The 13,365-nt window shown below is 47.1% G+C and overlaps 2 protein-coding genes across 3 annotated transcripts in view; both read right to left on the bottom strand.

The window, feature by feature from the left end:
- Positions 1-219: 219 nt before the first annotated feature.
- LOC141954128 (forkhead box protein D4-like) lies at positions 220-2,103 on the bottom strand. The gene has a single exon (XM_074893333.1). The coding sequence runs from the start codon at positions 2,101-2,103 to the stop codon at positions 1,378-1,380; it is 726 nt and encodes a 241-aa protein (XP_074749434.1). The 3' UTR covers positions 220-1,377.
- A 2,265-nt stretch (positions 2,104-4,368) lies between these two features.
- Positions 4,369-13,365, bottom strand: part of TMEM201 (transmembrane protein 201) — a 34,756-nt gene continuing 25,759 nt past the window's right edge. The window contains exons 8-12 of one of the 2 annotated variants that reach the window (XR_012632087.1): positions 10,868-10,939; positions 9,721-10,011; positions 9,109-9,240; positions 8,409-8,659; positions 4,369-5,979 (exon numbers count right to left, since the gene is read on the bottom strand). Coding sequence is in view for 1 of the 2 variants with exons in the window: in XM_074893277.1 (XP_074749378.1) it covers positions 8,562-8,659; positions 9,109-9,240; positions 9,721-10,011; positions 10,868-10,939 (593 nt within the window). In the remaining variant the exon portion in view is untranslated. Of the gene's footprint in view, positions 8,660-9,108; positions 9,241-9,720; positions 10,012-10,867; positions 10,940-13,365 lie in introns of both variants that reach the window. The other variant, XM_074893277.1, reaches the window with a different exon arrangement.

Here is a 13,365-nt window from a genome sequence, read left to right as displayed (position 1 = left end):
ACATAAAACCCCAGAAGAATTTTTTTCAGCTACATACAGACTTACCACCAGCTTCCAAATGTGACAACTCTTATGTACTTGCATTCTACTTTGGGCACTGATTTTATACCCAAAGTTCAAATACAGTTTTTCAAAGTATAGCAAGCGGCTCAGTGTTCAAGATTATTAGGAGCTATATGAAAAATAAGACCAAAAGAAAACAACAAGCGACCTGAAGAGTCAAAAAACTGCAGTATCTTTAATAAGTTGGCACCCTGTAAGAACAACTGTAAAGTTGCTGCCCCAGCTAAATGTAATAGTGTTTCCAGCATTGTTCATACCGTACTGCTAGAATTAAAAGATGACATTCAGAATCACTTTGTAAGTATAAGAAAGTATAAAATAACAACTATAAAACTGGATTTAAGTTGCACCTTCTTTCAAGGATCATCAAGAAAGCATCAAAATAATTTAACTACTTTCTGAAGCCCCAACACTTAGGAAGTACGATTTGTTAAACAAGTCATAAAATAACATATTACAAGTGCTGCTCTTCATGTAACAGTGTTTGAACTCTTCTCTCCCTTAAACACAGTTCTTCTTAAAAGCATATTTTGTCTCTGAACCCTTATTTTGAGGGAAAAGCATAGAAACTACTCCCTCCAAAAGGGGAGAAGACCCTTACATCGTAATTATAGCATCATGTATAAAAACCACGTTAACCGTGAACGTATGTAAACATATATAACAAGCAACCACATAAAATAACCCTTCACTGTATGAAAAATCCCATACAGATTCACTTTAAACACAAAACCACAAGATTCCCAGCATTACTCCAAAGATCCTTGGGGTGTTTTGTTATTGGGGTTTTTTTTCCCCCAAACCAAAAATATATATATTGCTTTTTCACAAACCTTTAAAGTAAAGCTCCAAAATGAGTTTAAGGACACTTGAAAACATAATTTCCCTGCATGAAGGAGGTTTCACTTTTACAAGGAATAGAGCATCTTCGTGACTCTTGGTGTACTTTCCGATTCGATTAGACACGAGAGACCGATCATCTCGCTCACGTTCTGCAGCCCCCCTCCAGCCTTGCCTGAAGGTTCAAAGAACAAAACCGTGACCCCCCCTCGGTCCCCAAATCCGAAGAGGGAGCAGGACAGAGGCACCCCTCGCACTCCTCACAGCACGGAGGGACCAGGTGGCACATCTCAGTCACCGCAACAGGAACTTTTCAGACCGATCTTTCTTCAGGCCGCTTCCAACAGCGTTTTTAAGTCGCTTCCTCAGAAATTCCGTCGAGACGCCAAAGCCCCCCCCCCCGCAATCACCCGTCTAAAGCTCTGCCAAGCAGCAGCGCGCCCGCCCCTCGGCAGCGCATCTCCGGATGGGGCTTCACTGGAAGGGGGGGGGCAGCGGGGTCCCCAGGTCGCGGGTTACCCCAAGATCCAGCCCGGCCGGGCACAGAGCCCCCCTCGCCCCGGGCAGCGGCCAGACGGGCGGCCCCAGCAAAGCGGGCGGGCTCCAGGCGGGCAGTTCGGGGCAGCGGCAGCCCCGGGGGGGCAGCGCCAGCGCCAGGCAGGGACCGTGCGGGCAACCGGCGGGGAGCGGCGGCGGCGGCGGCGGCCAGGGCGCGGCGGGGCGGGAGGGAGGCGGCGGCGGGGTGGTTGGGGGGGGCCGCGGTCGTCGTCGTCGTCGCCGGTAGTCCCCGCCCGGGAACATGTCCTGGAAGGCGGGATCCAGCGCCCAGTCGCCGCCGCGGCGCGGGGAGGCGGCGGTGGTGCCGGTGCCGCGGGGGGGCAGGCGGCGGAAGCAGGGGTTGAGGCTGAGGTTGTGGCGGACGCTGTTCTGCCACCCCTTGGGGCCGCCGCGGAAGTAGGGGAAGCGCCCCGCGATGTACGCGTAGATACCGCGCAGGGGCAGGCGCTGCTCGGGGCTGGCGCGGATGGCCATGGCGATCAGCGCCACGTAGGAGTAGGGCGGCTTCTGCAGCGCCTCTGCCGCCACCGTGTCCCCCGACACCGCCGGGGCGTCCCCCGCCTCCACGATGTTCCCCGACACCGGGATGTCCCCCGCCGCCGCCGCCGCCACCAGCCGCTCTCCAGGGTCCGGCTCCCCCATGGCCCCGCGCTCCCCGCCCCGCTGCTGCCCCTCTAAACCTTCTCCATACCCCCGCCCCTCTAAATCCTCTCTCCCCCCCCCGCCCCTCTGACCCCTCTCACACCCCACACACCCCCCTCCCGCCCCTCGGTCGGGCCGTTTGGGGTCGCGGGCAGGTCAGGACGGCGCTTTGGCTTCGCAAACCCAAATATACGGAGGAGCGGGGCGGGGGGTAAAAGCAAAGGCCGCGTCCGCCCAGCCCAGGGGCGGCTGAGGGGGGCGGGGGGGGGACGACACACACACTGCTGGGGGGGTCGGGACTGCTGGGGGGGAGCTGAGGGCAAGGGAGCGTCCCCGGCCAAGGATAGGGGTGAGGGGAAGCACCTGCAGTAAAACCAGCCGAGTAAGCTCGAGTCTTACCGTTTCGGGTGAGATGAGGTGCCGAGCTGCGCACCTACAGCACTTACAGACGCAAACGCATGTGGCAGCTCTGCACCACAGCCCCCCACGGCGGGCCCGGCTGCACCCCACCGCTGGAGCCCCAAGGGCAGGCGGGAGCGCGGCCCAGCCTTGCAGGTACCCGGGGGGAGCACGGTGGGGAGCAGAGCTCTGTGCCCCAGCGAGCTTGATTTTCTCAGTGTCACCTTTGTGCAAGCACTACAATCCACCAAATGCTTCCAAATACATCTGTACGTAAGGAATTATTAGTGGGATGATGCCAGTGATTTAATTAAAACACACGTCTTCCTCTGAAAAGTGTTTCTTTGATCACCCTTAAATTAATTAAAAAAAAACCCCAAACCCACCAACAATCCTTAATTAAAAAAAATCATGACTCACTAGTTTGGAAGGAATCAGTTCCACTTTTCCAAAAGTTGTACAGAGCTAAGAAACAGAAAGAAAACATTGATGACTATCAGGCTGTTATTCTCACTCTACAAAAACTACCAACAGGAGCTCGACAGTGGTGCGTCAAACGATTCTGTCACGTCTCATTTAAAAAATGCTGCATAGGTCTTTGAATAGAAAACTTTCACTGAGCTAGATGGAAATATTTAAATTATTATGAATGAAACATCCCTACTGCCAGCAGCAGAGAAGGAAGCTCTTTGATGGAGCACAGGAAGACTCACCCATATGACCACAGGTTAGTTCTTTTTCTGCTAGCCCTGTGTAATGGAAAAGAAACTAAACACAACACCACTGCTGAAAATAAAAACAGATTGCAGAACCACACACTGAAAAAAGAGGGGGAGAAAGGAAGAGTGTCTGAGAAGTGCATCCCCTCTTGCACAGCAATACATGGAAATTCTCCAGTTAAGACAGAATACATTGCCAGGTCTTAAAACACATCAGCAGCACATTTTAACAAAACAAAACATGAGTCATAAAAGTATAAATGGAGGAAAACTTCAGCCTTTGAAGCCTGTGATTAGAAAGCCCGTGTCTAAAAGCTTATTCTACCTGTATCTTAATTTACGTTAAAAAACAAAAACATAAAGACTATAAAATAACACATAAAAGCTAAACCTTGGAAAGACGCTCAGCCCCTATCTCACAGAGGAAAAAAAAAAAAAAAATCCCCGAAAAGTGCCAAATTAACCCAAATCATAAGGTGTGCATATAACTGGAGGACTCTGACGCTCTGTGACTGTGCGTATGTTGGGACGAATTCATGGGCTTCACTGAGCATCCCCTACACATGCCCAGTCCTCACTCATATAAATAATCCTTCTGGCTTTCTTGCTGACATATGCGTGTTTGAAAGATGCCTGGATCAAGACCAAAGCACCTGCATTCAGGACCTCCCTCACACCCTTCCTCCCCGCCTACCAAAGTACTGGAAATCCAGACAAAACAAAATAGTGTGGGTGTTACCCTCCAGTCACCCGCTGAGGTCAGGGTTCTGAGGAAGGGGGTACATAAATGACAGTCCCCATCTTGGGAGTTCAAGACAGCACGGTCCCTACGGGGGTGCAGCTGCACCGGGGGAGAAGTTCAGAACATAAGTTAATAGCAGGAGGTGACTTCCCTTTTAACTGATGGAAAGCCTTCAAAGCATTAACAATGTACTTTCCCCCTTCCACTTCCATCTCAAACCATGGTCATGAGCTTCTCCTTGTTCAGGGGAAGCTCACAAAGCTTTGTGCTTTCTCTTAGTTCTTGCTAGCTTTAAAAGAGCGAAGAGATCAAGGTTCATTTGACCAGACACACACACAAGCACAAATGTTGTCTCCCTTTCCCCCAAAAATACTCAGGTCCCCAAGAAACAGAATCACACTAAGGTGAAAACTTAACTGTTTTTATTTTTTAAAGAAAAATATTCCTCTTTAAACACAAAGCATGAACTAAAAACCTCTGAGGAACAACTTCTCCTCCCTTGGAGCGCATTTAACTAAACTGTACAGTGTCAGAGCTCCCCAAACAAGTATACACACATGACATACAGTATTTCTTTCACAGGAAATAAGGTTTAGGACTCAAAATTGTCCTCCTCACCCTCTCTAGATACCCATTCCATCCAAAGGTACTCTGTCCCTTACTCCCACCACAGGACACAGTGATGATCATTTCTGGATGCAATGTACATTTAATTAAAAAAAGAAGTGTTGGCCAAATTGGCCTTTTCTAGCCTTCTAACAAATGTCTGTGAGAGAGGTTAAGACCATAGTTATTTCCAGGAATGGTGCTTGGAAGAAAAAATATAGCAGCATCCACAGGTAACACAAGCCGTTGATTCCAGCTGCCCCGTTTTAAGGAACCCAGTCAGTTCAGCAGTGTTTTACAGGTGTTCCCATCACCCAAGAAGAGGGAGTGAGAATAAAACATTCACAAGCCAAATTTGTTTCTTGAGCAGACAGTCTAAAATTCAGTGAATCTGGCCTACATATGCCAGTAATGAAGTTTTTTTTCACATTGCCACAGTGACCAATTTCATGCCTAAGATTTTTTGTAAAAAGATACGACGACCTTCAGAAACCAGCAACTCGTTCTACCAATTCTCTCTATCCCATCATATAGATATGTACATAACATTCGTCACATCTGCCAAACTACACAGACTGGGGAACTGGAACCAGATTCTAGAATCCAAATTCTTCCCAAATTGGAACAGCAAAATCATCAAAAGTCTCTGCAAGGTCTCAGAACATGCTTAACAAGCCCGCATCCAAAGAAAAAGTACCTAGGCATTTTCAAGGGAAGGTAGGTAATGGAAAAGGTCTGGAAATGGAGCTCATTTATATCCCACCTGACCATTAACTGTTGGTATTATTAAGTAATGCTCAAATCTTTATCAGATCATTTTGTAAAGATCTTTTCCATTCCATACACTCCAACACTTTTTACAGTAGGAAAAATGTTAGAAAAATAAAATCTCACCCCTGAACAACACTGTATGAAGATCAACATCATCAGTCACAAAGATTTTTACAGGGGGACCAGATAATCTTTTGTTTCCTCCAAACCGGCTTCATATAGAAAACATCAGCAAGATAGACACAGTATCTAAGAGCTAGATTAAGGCCAACAATATAAAGACAAACATGGGCTCAGATCTTTTGAAATGAAGGAACTCTCCAAATGATTTTATACACAGGCATGCACACCCACACACACACATACACACGTATAGTCGTGTGTACTATTCAAGCGAAGGCTTCACAACTGTGAAAGCACCACTGGAGAGTGTTCTAGCACCAGAATGAAAAAGTTGGTTGTCTTCCCTCTTCAGCAATAAAATCCAAAGTCTTTATATTGCTTTGGACAAGGTCACCAAATATCCTTCCAAGAACAGTTTCAGTGAGCAGATTCAGAAGTGCAGTGACAGGTTAAAGTGTTCCTGTTCTGGAATACGGGCAAGAAGAGGTGTGTTGAGAGGCTGCAGCTCCTTGGTTGCTGGAAAGGAGGAGAAAATTTGTATTGCAATCTGGTAGAGACAGAGACCAACTTGGACTCCAGGTGAGCACGATGGTAAAACTCAGCACAGACTGGGAGGTGAAAGTGGGAAGTTTGCATACATGAAGTCACAGTGCACATCTGTTGGCATAATATAGACAAGCAAACCCAGAGTATTCTCTGGCAGGCTTGTCTCTGCATAGGAGGCCCCTGGGTATGCTGGAGGTCAGGACAAGGATCCACGAATGGGATGTCACACACTGCACCAGGACATCATCAAACTCAAACAGCAGAGGTCTAAACAGAAGCTTGTAAGTTGGCCTGCTAGCATCTTGCCTATACACATGCTCGAGCAAGACTGCAGAAGTCAATAAAGGAGACAAAAATATCTTAACAGCAAGGTTATGGGTCCAGTTGGGCTACAAGTAACAATTTGTGCAAGTTACAAAAGAATTAATCATCAACCTGCAGCACATCTTTCTGCTGTAGGTCTCTATCCAGGATCTAGGCCTTTGTGTAGGAGGTGCTGGCTGTGCAGCCCTTTACTAACACTCTAGAGAGGCTGAGAGGAAGACGCAGTCAGGAGTGACGTCTCCGCAGCCTCTCAGATCAGCACGTGTGGGCAGAGGTCTGTCCTCTGCCTCTCAGATGCAGAGTAGGCAAGGAGCAGGCCTCACTACAAGGGAGGATGGGGAGCAGCGGCGGGAAGTGGGCTGCTAAAACAATGCAGGAAGAAATGGAAGAGACAAAGAGAGACTTAATTTTTCAGTGCTTGAATCATCAGCAGTAAAGCCCCATTTAATCTGTCAGCATGCTGATCAGAGCTTGGCTGTCACTCACGTGATGGACTAAGTGAGGCTGTGGTAGGAACTCAATTAAAACATGCAAGAAAAAACAAAATGAAGTGAAAGGAAGGGTGATCATCACTCTGAGGTGTGAATTTCGGGTTCAGAGCAGGGAATTATCAGCAGAGATATGCTTTGTTTCTGTACACATGTAAAAGTACAATAGAGGGAACAGCATCAGAACTGAAAGGGAAGAAAAGACAGAGTAAGCATAACACTGTAATTCAAGATGGATACAGGACAATGGGGTGAGGGAGAGGAAAGAGAAAAAGAAGTTTGAGGTAAAGGAGCCCAAAAGGAGAGACACTACAGAGGCAGCCCTGCTTCAGGAAATACATAGCTAATGTCAGTTGGCTCTCTTCACCAGGTATCCTTGACACGTTGGTAAATCTTATCTCTGTACTTGGGATTTAAGAATCAACATATAAAGACCAAGATTTTTTTTCCCCAAGATGTACTAAATGATTTTGTGTATTCAGCACATGGCCCCTGAATTCTAAGCAATGGTGAAGACTCACCCAAAAGTGGAAGTGCCCAAATTATAAAGTGATTTTTGAAAATCTAGAACTACTTCCATTGGGTTAGAAAAGAAGAAACTATCCAGAAGGCTGAATTGTCCAGAAGCAGGTTTGGCATTTCTCACTGAGAGCACCTTGGCATTTAACTAAGAAATATCTTAACTGGTTACTTAGCAAGTCCCAATACCAAACTGAGGTGTCAGGTTTCTGCAGAAATGTACAGAATCAGACGGCTCCTCACTATCTCCTAATAGAACAGATTGTGTGATTTACAGCAAGAATAAGCTATGCCACTCACTGCTTCAGTGGAAACACCAGCAGTCAGAGCTGTCAGCTGAAGCCCTTTGACTATGGTGCAAAACACACAGAGATCCTTTCTTATTACAGGATTAATTGTAACAGAATTAATGCCTCCTGGGTAAAGCAAAGCGCAGCCTTCCTCTTTCTAACGCAAACCACAAAAGGATGTCTGTCTGGGGTTTGTGCATACCTACAGCAACAGTGCTGGTTGGTACAGACAGCAGTTTCGGAGAACCAGCAAGACCAGAATGGCAACTGGCGAAAGTGGCCTCAGGACACAGCCCAGGTGGAAGCACGTGGACATATAAGATGCAAGAATATGACAGAGCAGCCAAGGTCACCCATGTGCTTAGGCAAGCTTAAGGCAACTAAAGAAAATTCACTGATAATTTAGAGGAGAGTGCCAAAAGGAAGAGAGAAGAGGAACTACTGGGCAAAGAGGCTGGGAATGGTGTAACAGTGACCAAAGCCCAGCACCAGCTACTAAGCCATCCCTCTTCTCCAGCTCATTTGTTCTAATTCTCCTCATTTTACCAGCACCATCAGCATGAGGTTAATACATCAGAAAGAAGAGCAGGGGATAGGTTCCTAAAAACATAGCTTAAGCATTTTCAGGCTTGTGTCTCAGGTCAGTTCCTTTGAAAGAAAGCGCATGGACCATTTGACTGGCCTCCTGCTTTGAACTGGAGCTTTCTGGGAATTCTGCCTACCACCTCCAGGGACAATCCTGCGATACATTCTACCTGGAAGTGATGGCAGCAGCTACCTGGGTTCCTTGTCATGACAGTTGAGCATACAGTAGTTTTTTTAAAAACAGCATGCACCAGTGGCACGGCCATTAGACATGAAGCCATGGTTGAATTCTTCTTGTCTCCTCAGAAGCAGGTGGAACCGGAAAGAATGGGAGTGTTGGCACAAATCAGCGCAGGCTCCGGTAGACATAAGCTGATGTGAAGATAGCATTGAGAGTCAGACTCACGGCTAGCAGGCCTCGGAGAGCGGAGTTACCAAAATGACCTTAGTGGAAGAGGACAACACAAAGGAAAAAAGGGAATAGTAGAAAGATATTAAAGGATTGATGAGATAAATAACAGTGAACATATGACATGCTCGCTCTCTTTGACCAACATTTTCATCATAAACAGAAATTGTTGAAGCACTTTTCCTGTCAGGAAAGATTCCGCTGCTCTCTTTGGTTCTATTTTCATCTCATCACTCTTCTCAACACCCGCATCCCCACCCCTTTCCTTCTGTCTAGGTTTAGCACTCTGTCAGTATTCTTCAGTCAGCCCAAAGAACAGGAATAGCCTTATTAAGGTCTTAGAATAGCAGGCAGAAGATCCATTTCGCTACTTCTTATTTATTTGATTTCAAGATCAAATCACTACTACAGCGAAGGAAGTATCTCAGTTACCCTCATAGAAATGCCCACACGTACATGAAGCACTCACATGACTTGCACTTACCTCTCCAGCCTGCCAAATCTTCCCCTTTGGTAGTTGTGTCTACCACACAGGTAGATGAGTGTGATGAGCGATCCTCCTTTTTGATGGAATTATCACTGCAAATACTCCCTCCTTCCACACCAGATCTCCTATCTGCAAGGAGAAAAAGACATGAAAATTCAGAAAGCAAAAGAAGTTACCAGACTAAAGCTAGACATGAGCAATGAATGGTTGCCTGGTAGAATCATGAAAGGATTGGGGACAGGAGCTGGAAACAAAAGGCAAACTTCACTTGTGCAGCAGAGTTTGCCTGCATGTTTGTTTTGTACACTGTCCATATCAGCATTCACCACATCCATGGTTAAAGGATTTATCCAAACAAGGGTGAAGGCAGTGGCAGCAGTATCTCTGGGGCACCACTAAGTGAGAAAAGGACATCTATTTTGGCAGACAAGAGGCTCTCCAGGCCAGCGGACTCTTAAGGGAGCTTTGGTAGCCTGCCAGTCAGCACCACCTGGGTTTTTCCTGAAGGATTCCCATCTATTGTGTGGCCTAGATGATGCACGGCTTTGCCTGAACGCCAACTCCTTCCTACAAATGCATTCCCAGGAGCGCAGCAGGCTGCCAGCATACCATGCATTCCCCGCTCGCTGAGGTTCTTCTTTGGAAAGGAGGACAAGTCGGTGGCAAAGATGTTGCTGTCTGAGTGAGTGTGCTCCTCTGAGCTAGTTGGGGTGAGCAGAGCCTCGTTCTGCGATGGGAAAAGCAGCAGCTTCTGTCCTTTCAGGTTCAGGCGGGCAGGGCTGATGAGCGGCCGGCGGTACCGCAAGGAACCTGAGCTGGAAGTCACGGAGCCAGCCACCGAGGGTGCTGGAGAGGGGATGCGGGAGGGAGCACAGCTGCCTGACAACAAGGAGAAGTGCTCTGAAATGGAAGCAGCCCCGAAGAGAAAATAATGAGATTATAATCCCAATACAACAGGCACAGTTTACTTTAATAATTCTACAAGAAAAGGGAAAGGGAGTTGCAAACGTCCAACGTATCTTGTACTAAAATTCTTTACTCATCCAGTTCCCACGCTGCAAAACACGGAGAAATCCCACATGCACTTCGGTACACTCAAAAATGACTTAGACTAGAGACGGGTTTATCAGGAGCCAGGTGAGCTTGCTCTCTGCTCGGCTGTGCCCATTCAGGAAAGCCTGCATTACACATGCTGTTTTGCAGGTAAATTAAAGGCTGTTGGGAAAGTGTATCAGGATGTGAGTAGGTTTGCACAATGGCATCAGCCCAGGCTGTGACTGCATTTCCAGCAGCAAACACTTACGCAGCACAGACAGCCAAAGGATCCATTTGGGGTCAGGATGGCAACAGACAGGGCACCGAAGGACACGGGAGAAAAAGGGCAGAGCAGACAGGGTAGCTAAATCAGCAGTTCCTTGGGCTGGGAAAGTGAAACAAAAGACCTGCCCAAGGAACAGTTTAAAATCTCCCATCAAAGCAATGTCAACTCAGCTGTAAGAGCAGGGAAGGGATCCTTGCTTTGTCTCCCTGATTGCACTGTGAGCTCTTCCTGGGAGAAGAACATCCAACACATACTGCACCTTATTTTAATGCAATCCCACTCCTAGTTGGAACTCTCTGCAGCATTTCTAACAGCTCAAGTGACATTTTCACTGGATGTGAGCAGGGAAGAAAGAACTAAACTTGGATCACGTGTTTCAACCCACTCACTGCAAATCCTGCCAAGACACTTGCTCTGGAAGGCCTAGTGCGTTACCTGATGTAGGAGATTCCTTGCACTGAGATGACTGGGAGGCTGGTCGACTTCCGCTGAACAAGTAGCCAGAATCTAAAAAGCAAAAATGAAAGTTTGAACCCAGCTGGCTCAGCTACTGGAGGTCTATCCTTCAGAAATGTAGCTGCATCACCTTGTTATCCACCTCAGAAGGGGATGGGTGGTAAATGCAGGCAGGAAAGATGTCACTGCTTTCCTGGGTAGGCTATACGCCAGCATCAGAACAATCCACTTTCCCCAGCTGCAGCAGAACAGATCTGTCCAGCAGGCTCCAAAAACAAAACAAGACATCCTCCCCCAAAATATCTGAAATGAAAAGAATCTAAATTTCTTTAGTGTCCCCTTCTTCCCTCGCCTACACTGGGTCCAGAAGGCTCTGCAGGTTCAGAACACCACAGCTGCTCTGATCTGCTGTTAAGAGCTTGGGATACCTGACACAGCCCACCAGGACCTTCATCCTGCTCTGAGCTGCTCTTTGCCAGGACAGTGAAAGCTGCTGTTCCAGCAAAGACTTTGGGAGAAGCTATGAAAAGGCAAAAGGGAAAAAACCAGCTAAGCTTGCAGGGAGACTTGCAGGTCAAATTACACTTGGAAAAGATTCTGCCCAATAGTGCAGACAGAGTCTTGTTCACTGGGCACCAATCTGGGAGTTTTCAGCTTCAAGACCACACCTCTTCTCAAGAAACCCTTTCCTCTGATGTCAAATAATCGCAGACTACCTCTAGCTTTTAAAACAAGTGCACACAAAACAACCCTCCTGGTTCATTACTGAGTGCAAGTGCTCCTCTCCAGTATCAAGTTAAAAGACGAGTGTTTACAAGCAGTAGATTTGCCAATTGTCTGACTGCCAGCAGAAACCAAGACCTGGAGGCCACAGCCAGACTGGCTACGGTGTATCTACCTGCTGCCTTGTGCCTCTGTGCCAATGGACTCTGTCACTGCAGAACTGGCTTATAATAGTTTACCTAATGTGCATAGGAGTAGATGACAAGTACGTGTGCAATTTAGTTGCTGTGAAGGTAGCAACAGAAGGATGGGGCAGCTTCCACAGGTGGTAACTTCTTCACCTGCTCCCTAGCAATGCTGCAAGATGACTTCTGAATACAACATCAGGTTCAGATTATCCACCCTGTGGCTTTATCACAGTCTGGCTTTAAAAGGAAGAAGGTGAAGATATGGTCGTATCCTTTTCTCAAGAAAAGAGCCTTAAGGGTAGCTCAGAGGGTGAGATGAATTCGTTATCTAGCTGTCAGGCACAGTAGCCATAATAATGAGGCAGGAGAAAAGACCAAAACAACAGCAAAACAATGAAAAGTACTGAAGTCAGGAAAAAGAAGTGCTACAAATCAAACCTCAAATCTTAAATCATTTATTTTTCGTAGGCACTCAATTTACATAATTATAGGCAAACAGCTTTGGAAGTTGAAAACCTTCCTGTTTGTGAAAAATATTCATTCCCGACAGCATGCTCTCTGCAGTCTGTCTGGATTTGCACCTTAGCAAAACAAAGCACAGACCTCACGGGGTGGTTTAGCATGCAGGGGGAATCCCAGCCGTCTGGTGTGCCTGCACCTGCCCTTCCAGCGGCACTTGGGTAACTAGAAAGGTGAAGGTTGTGCCAAAAGCTGCCATGCTGCTGGAAGGTTGGCAGGGCTGGTCCTTCTCTTGCTCTTAGTGGAGCTGACAAAACAGCTGCCAGCGCAAGCTAGAGAAATGTCGAATGAACTAAAAATCCCTGCAAGAGTCCTCTCTCTACTGCAGTGTTATCCTAGAAACTGCCACATTTTGGCCTCTGAGCTTCTGGTAATCAGTGAGTGACATGGGAAAGCTTAGCTTTCCTTGGATGGAGAATAGCATTTGAACGCTATTTCCCATCTGTTAGTTCCAAGCACAGGAAAACTGAGGACTTATTGAGTTACTGGGAGAGAGTCTTTCTTTAGGCCTATAAATCTTCCCTAGGTTGCACAGAGCCCTTAAAAACAAAAGGAAATGGGGTCTTTAAAGCAGCTTCGATAGTTGTGTTAATGGAGTTCAAATCCAGACTTAGGGAAGAGCCTGCCTTCAGCTCTGCTCCCTTCGGCTGTAGAGAGAAAAACAAACAACACAAAGCAGCTCGAAGGAAGGGAGCAATCGCTCTTGCCAGATCAGTTGTCCTTATGCTCCAAATCACTTCCAAAAGCTGCTCTTTCCATTCCCATGTCTAACTGCTCCTTCTGTCTCTCTCCCACACATCACCTTGTAGCTTGTGCCATACTGCCACGAATGCCTGGAGAAGCCTCTGGATTTCAGTAACCCCACAGCAGGCAAGCACTGAGTGAGACCTTCTGTTTCACCAAGATGCCAGCGGTACGCTGCGTAACTTCTGAATGCCAAAAACCAAATTACTAACGCTGGATGCTCCTCTGTGTCACAGGAGCAGCAATCCCTAAAGAGGACTGTAACACGTGGATACCTCACGGCCCATTTCCTTCTGCAGCATT

This window comes from Strix uralensis, chromosome 23 (assembly GCF_047716275.1).
Source record: "Strix uralensis isolate ZFMK-TIS-50842 chromosome 23, bStrUra1, whole genome shotgun sequence".
In the NCBI taxonomy this organism is placed as follows: domain Eukaryota; kingdom Metazoa; phylum Chordata; class Aves; order Strigiformes; family Strigidae; genus Strix; species Strix uralensis.
Note: the sequence above shows the minus strand (reverse complement) of the source record. Positions and strands in the feature narration are given on the sequence as shown.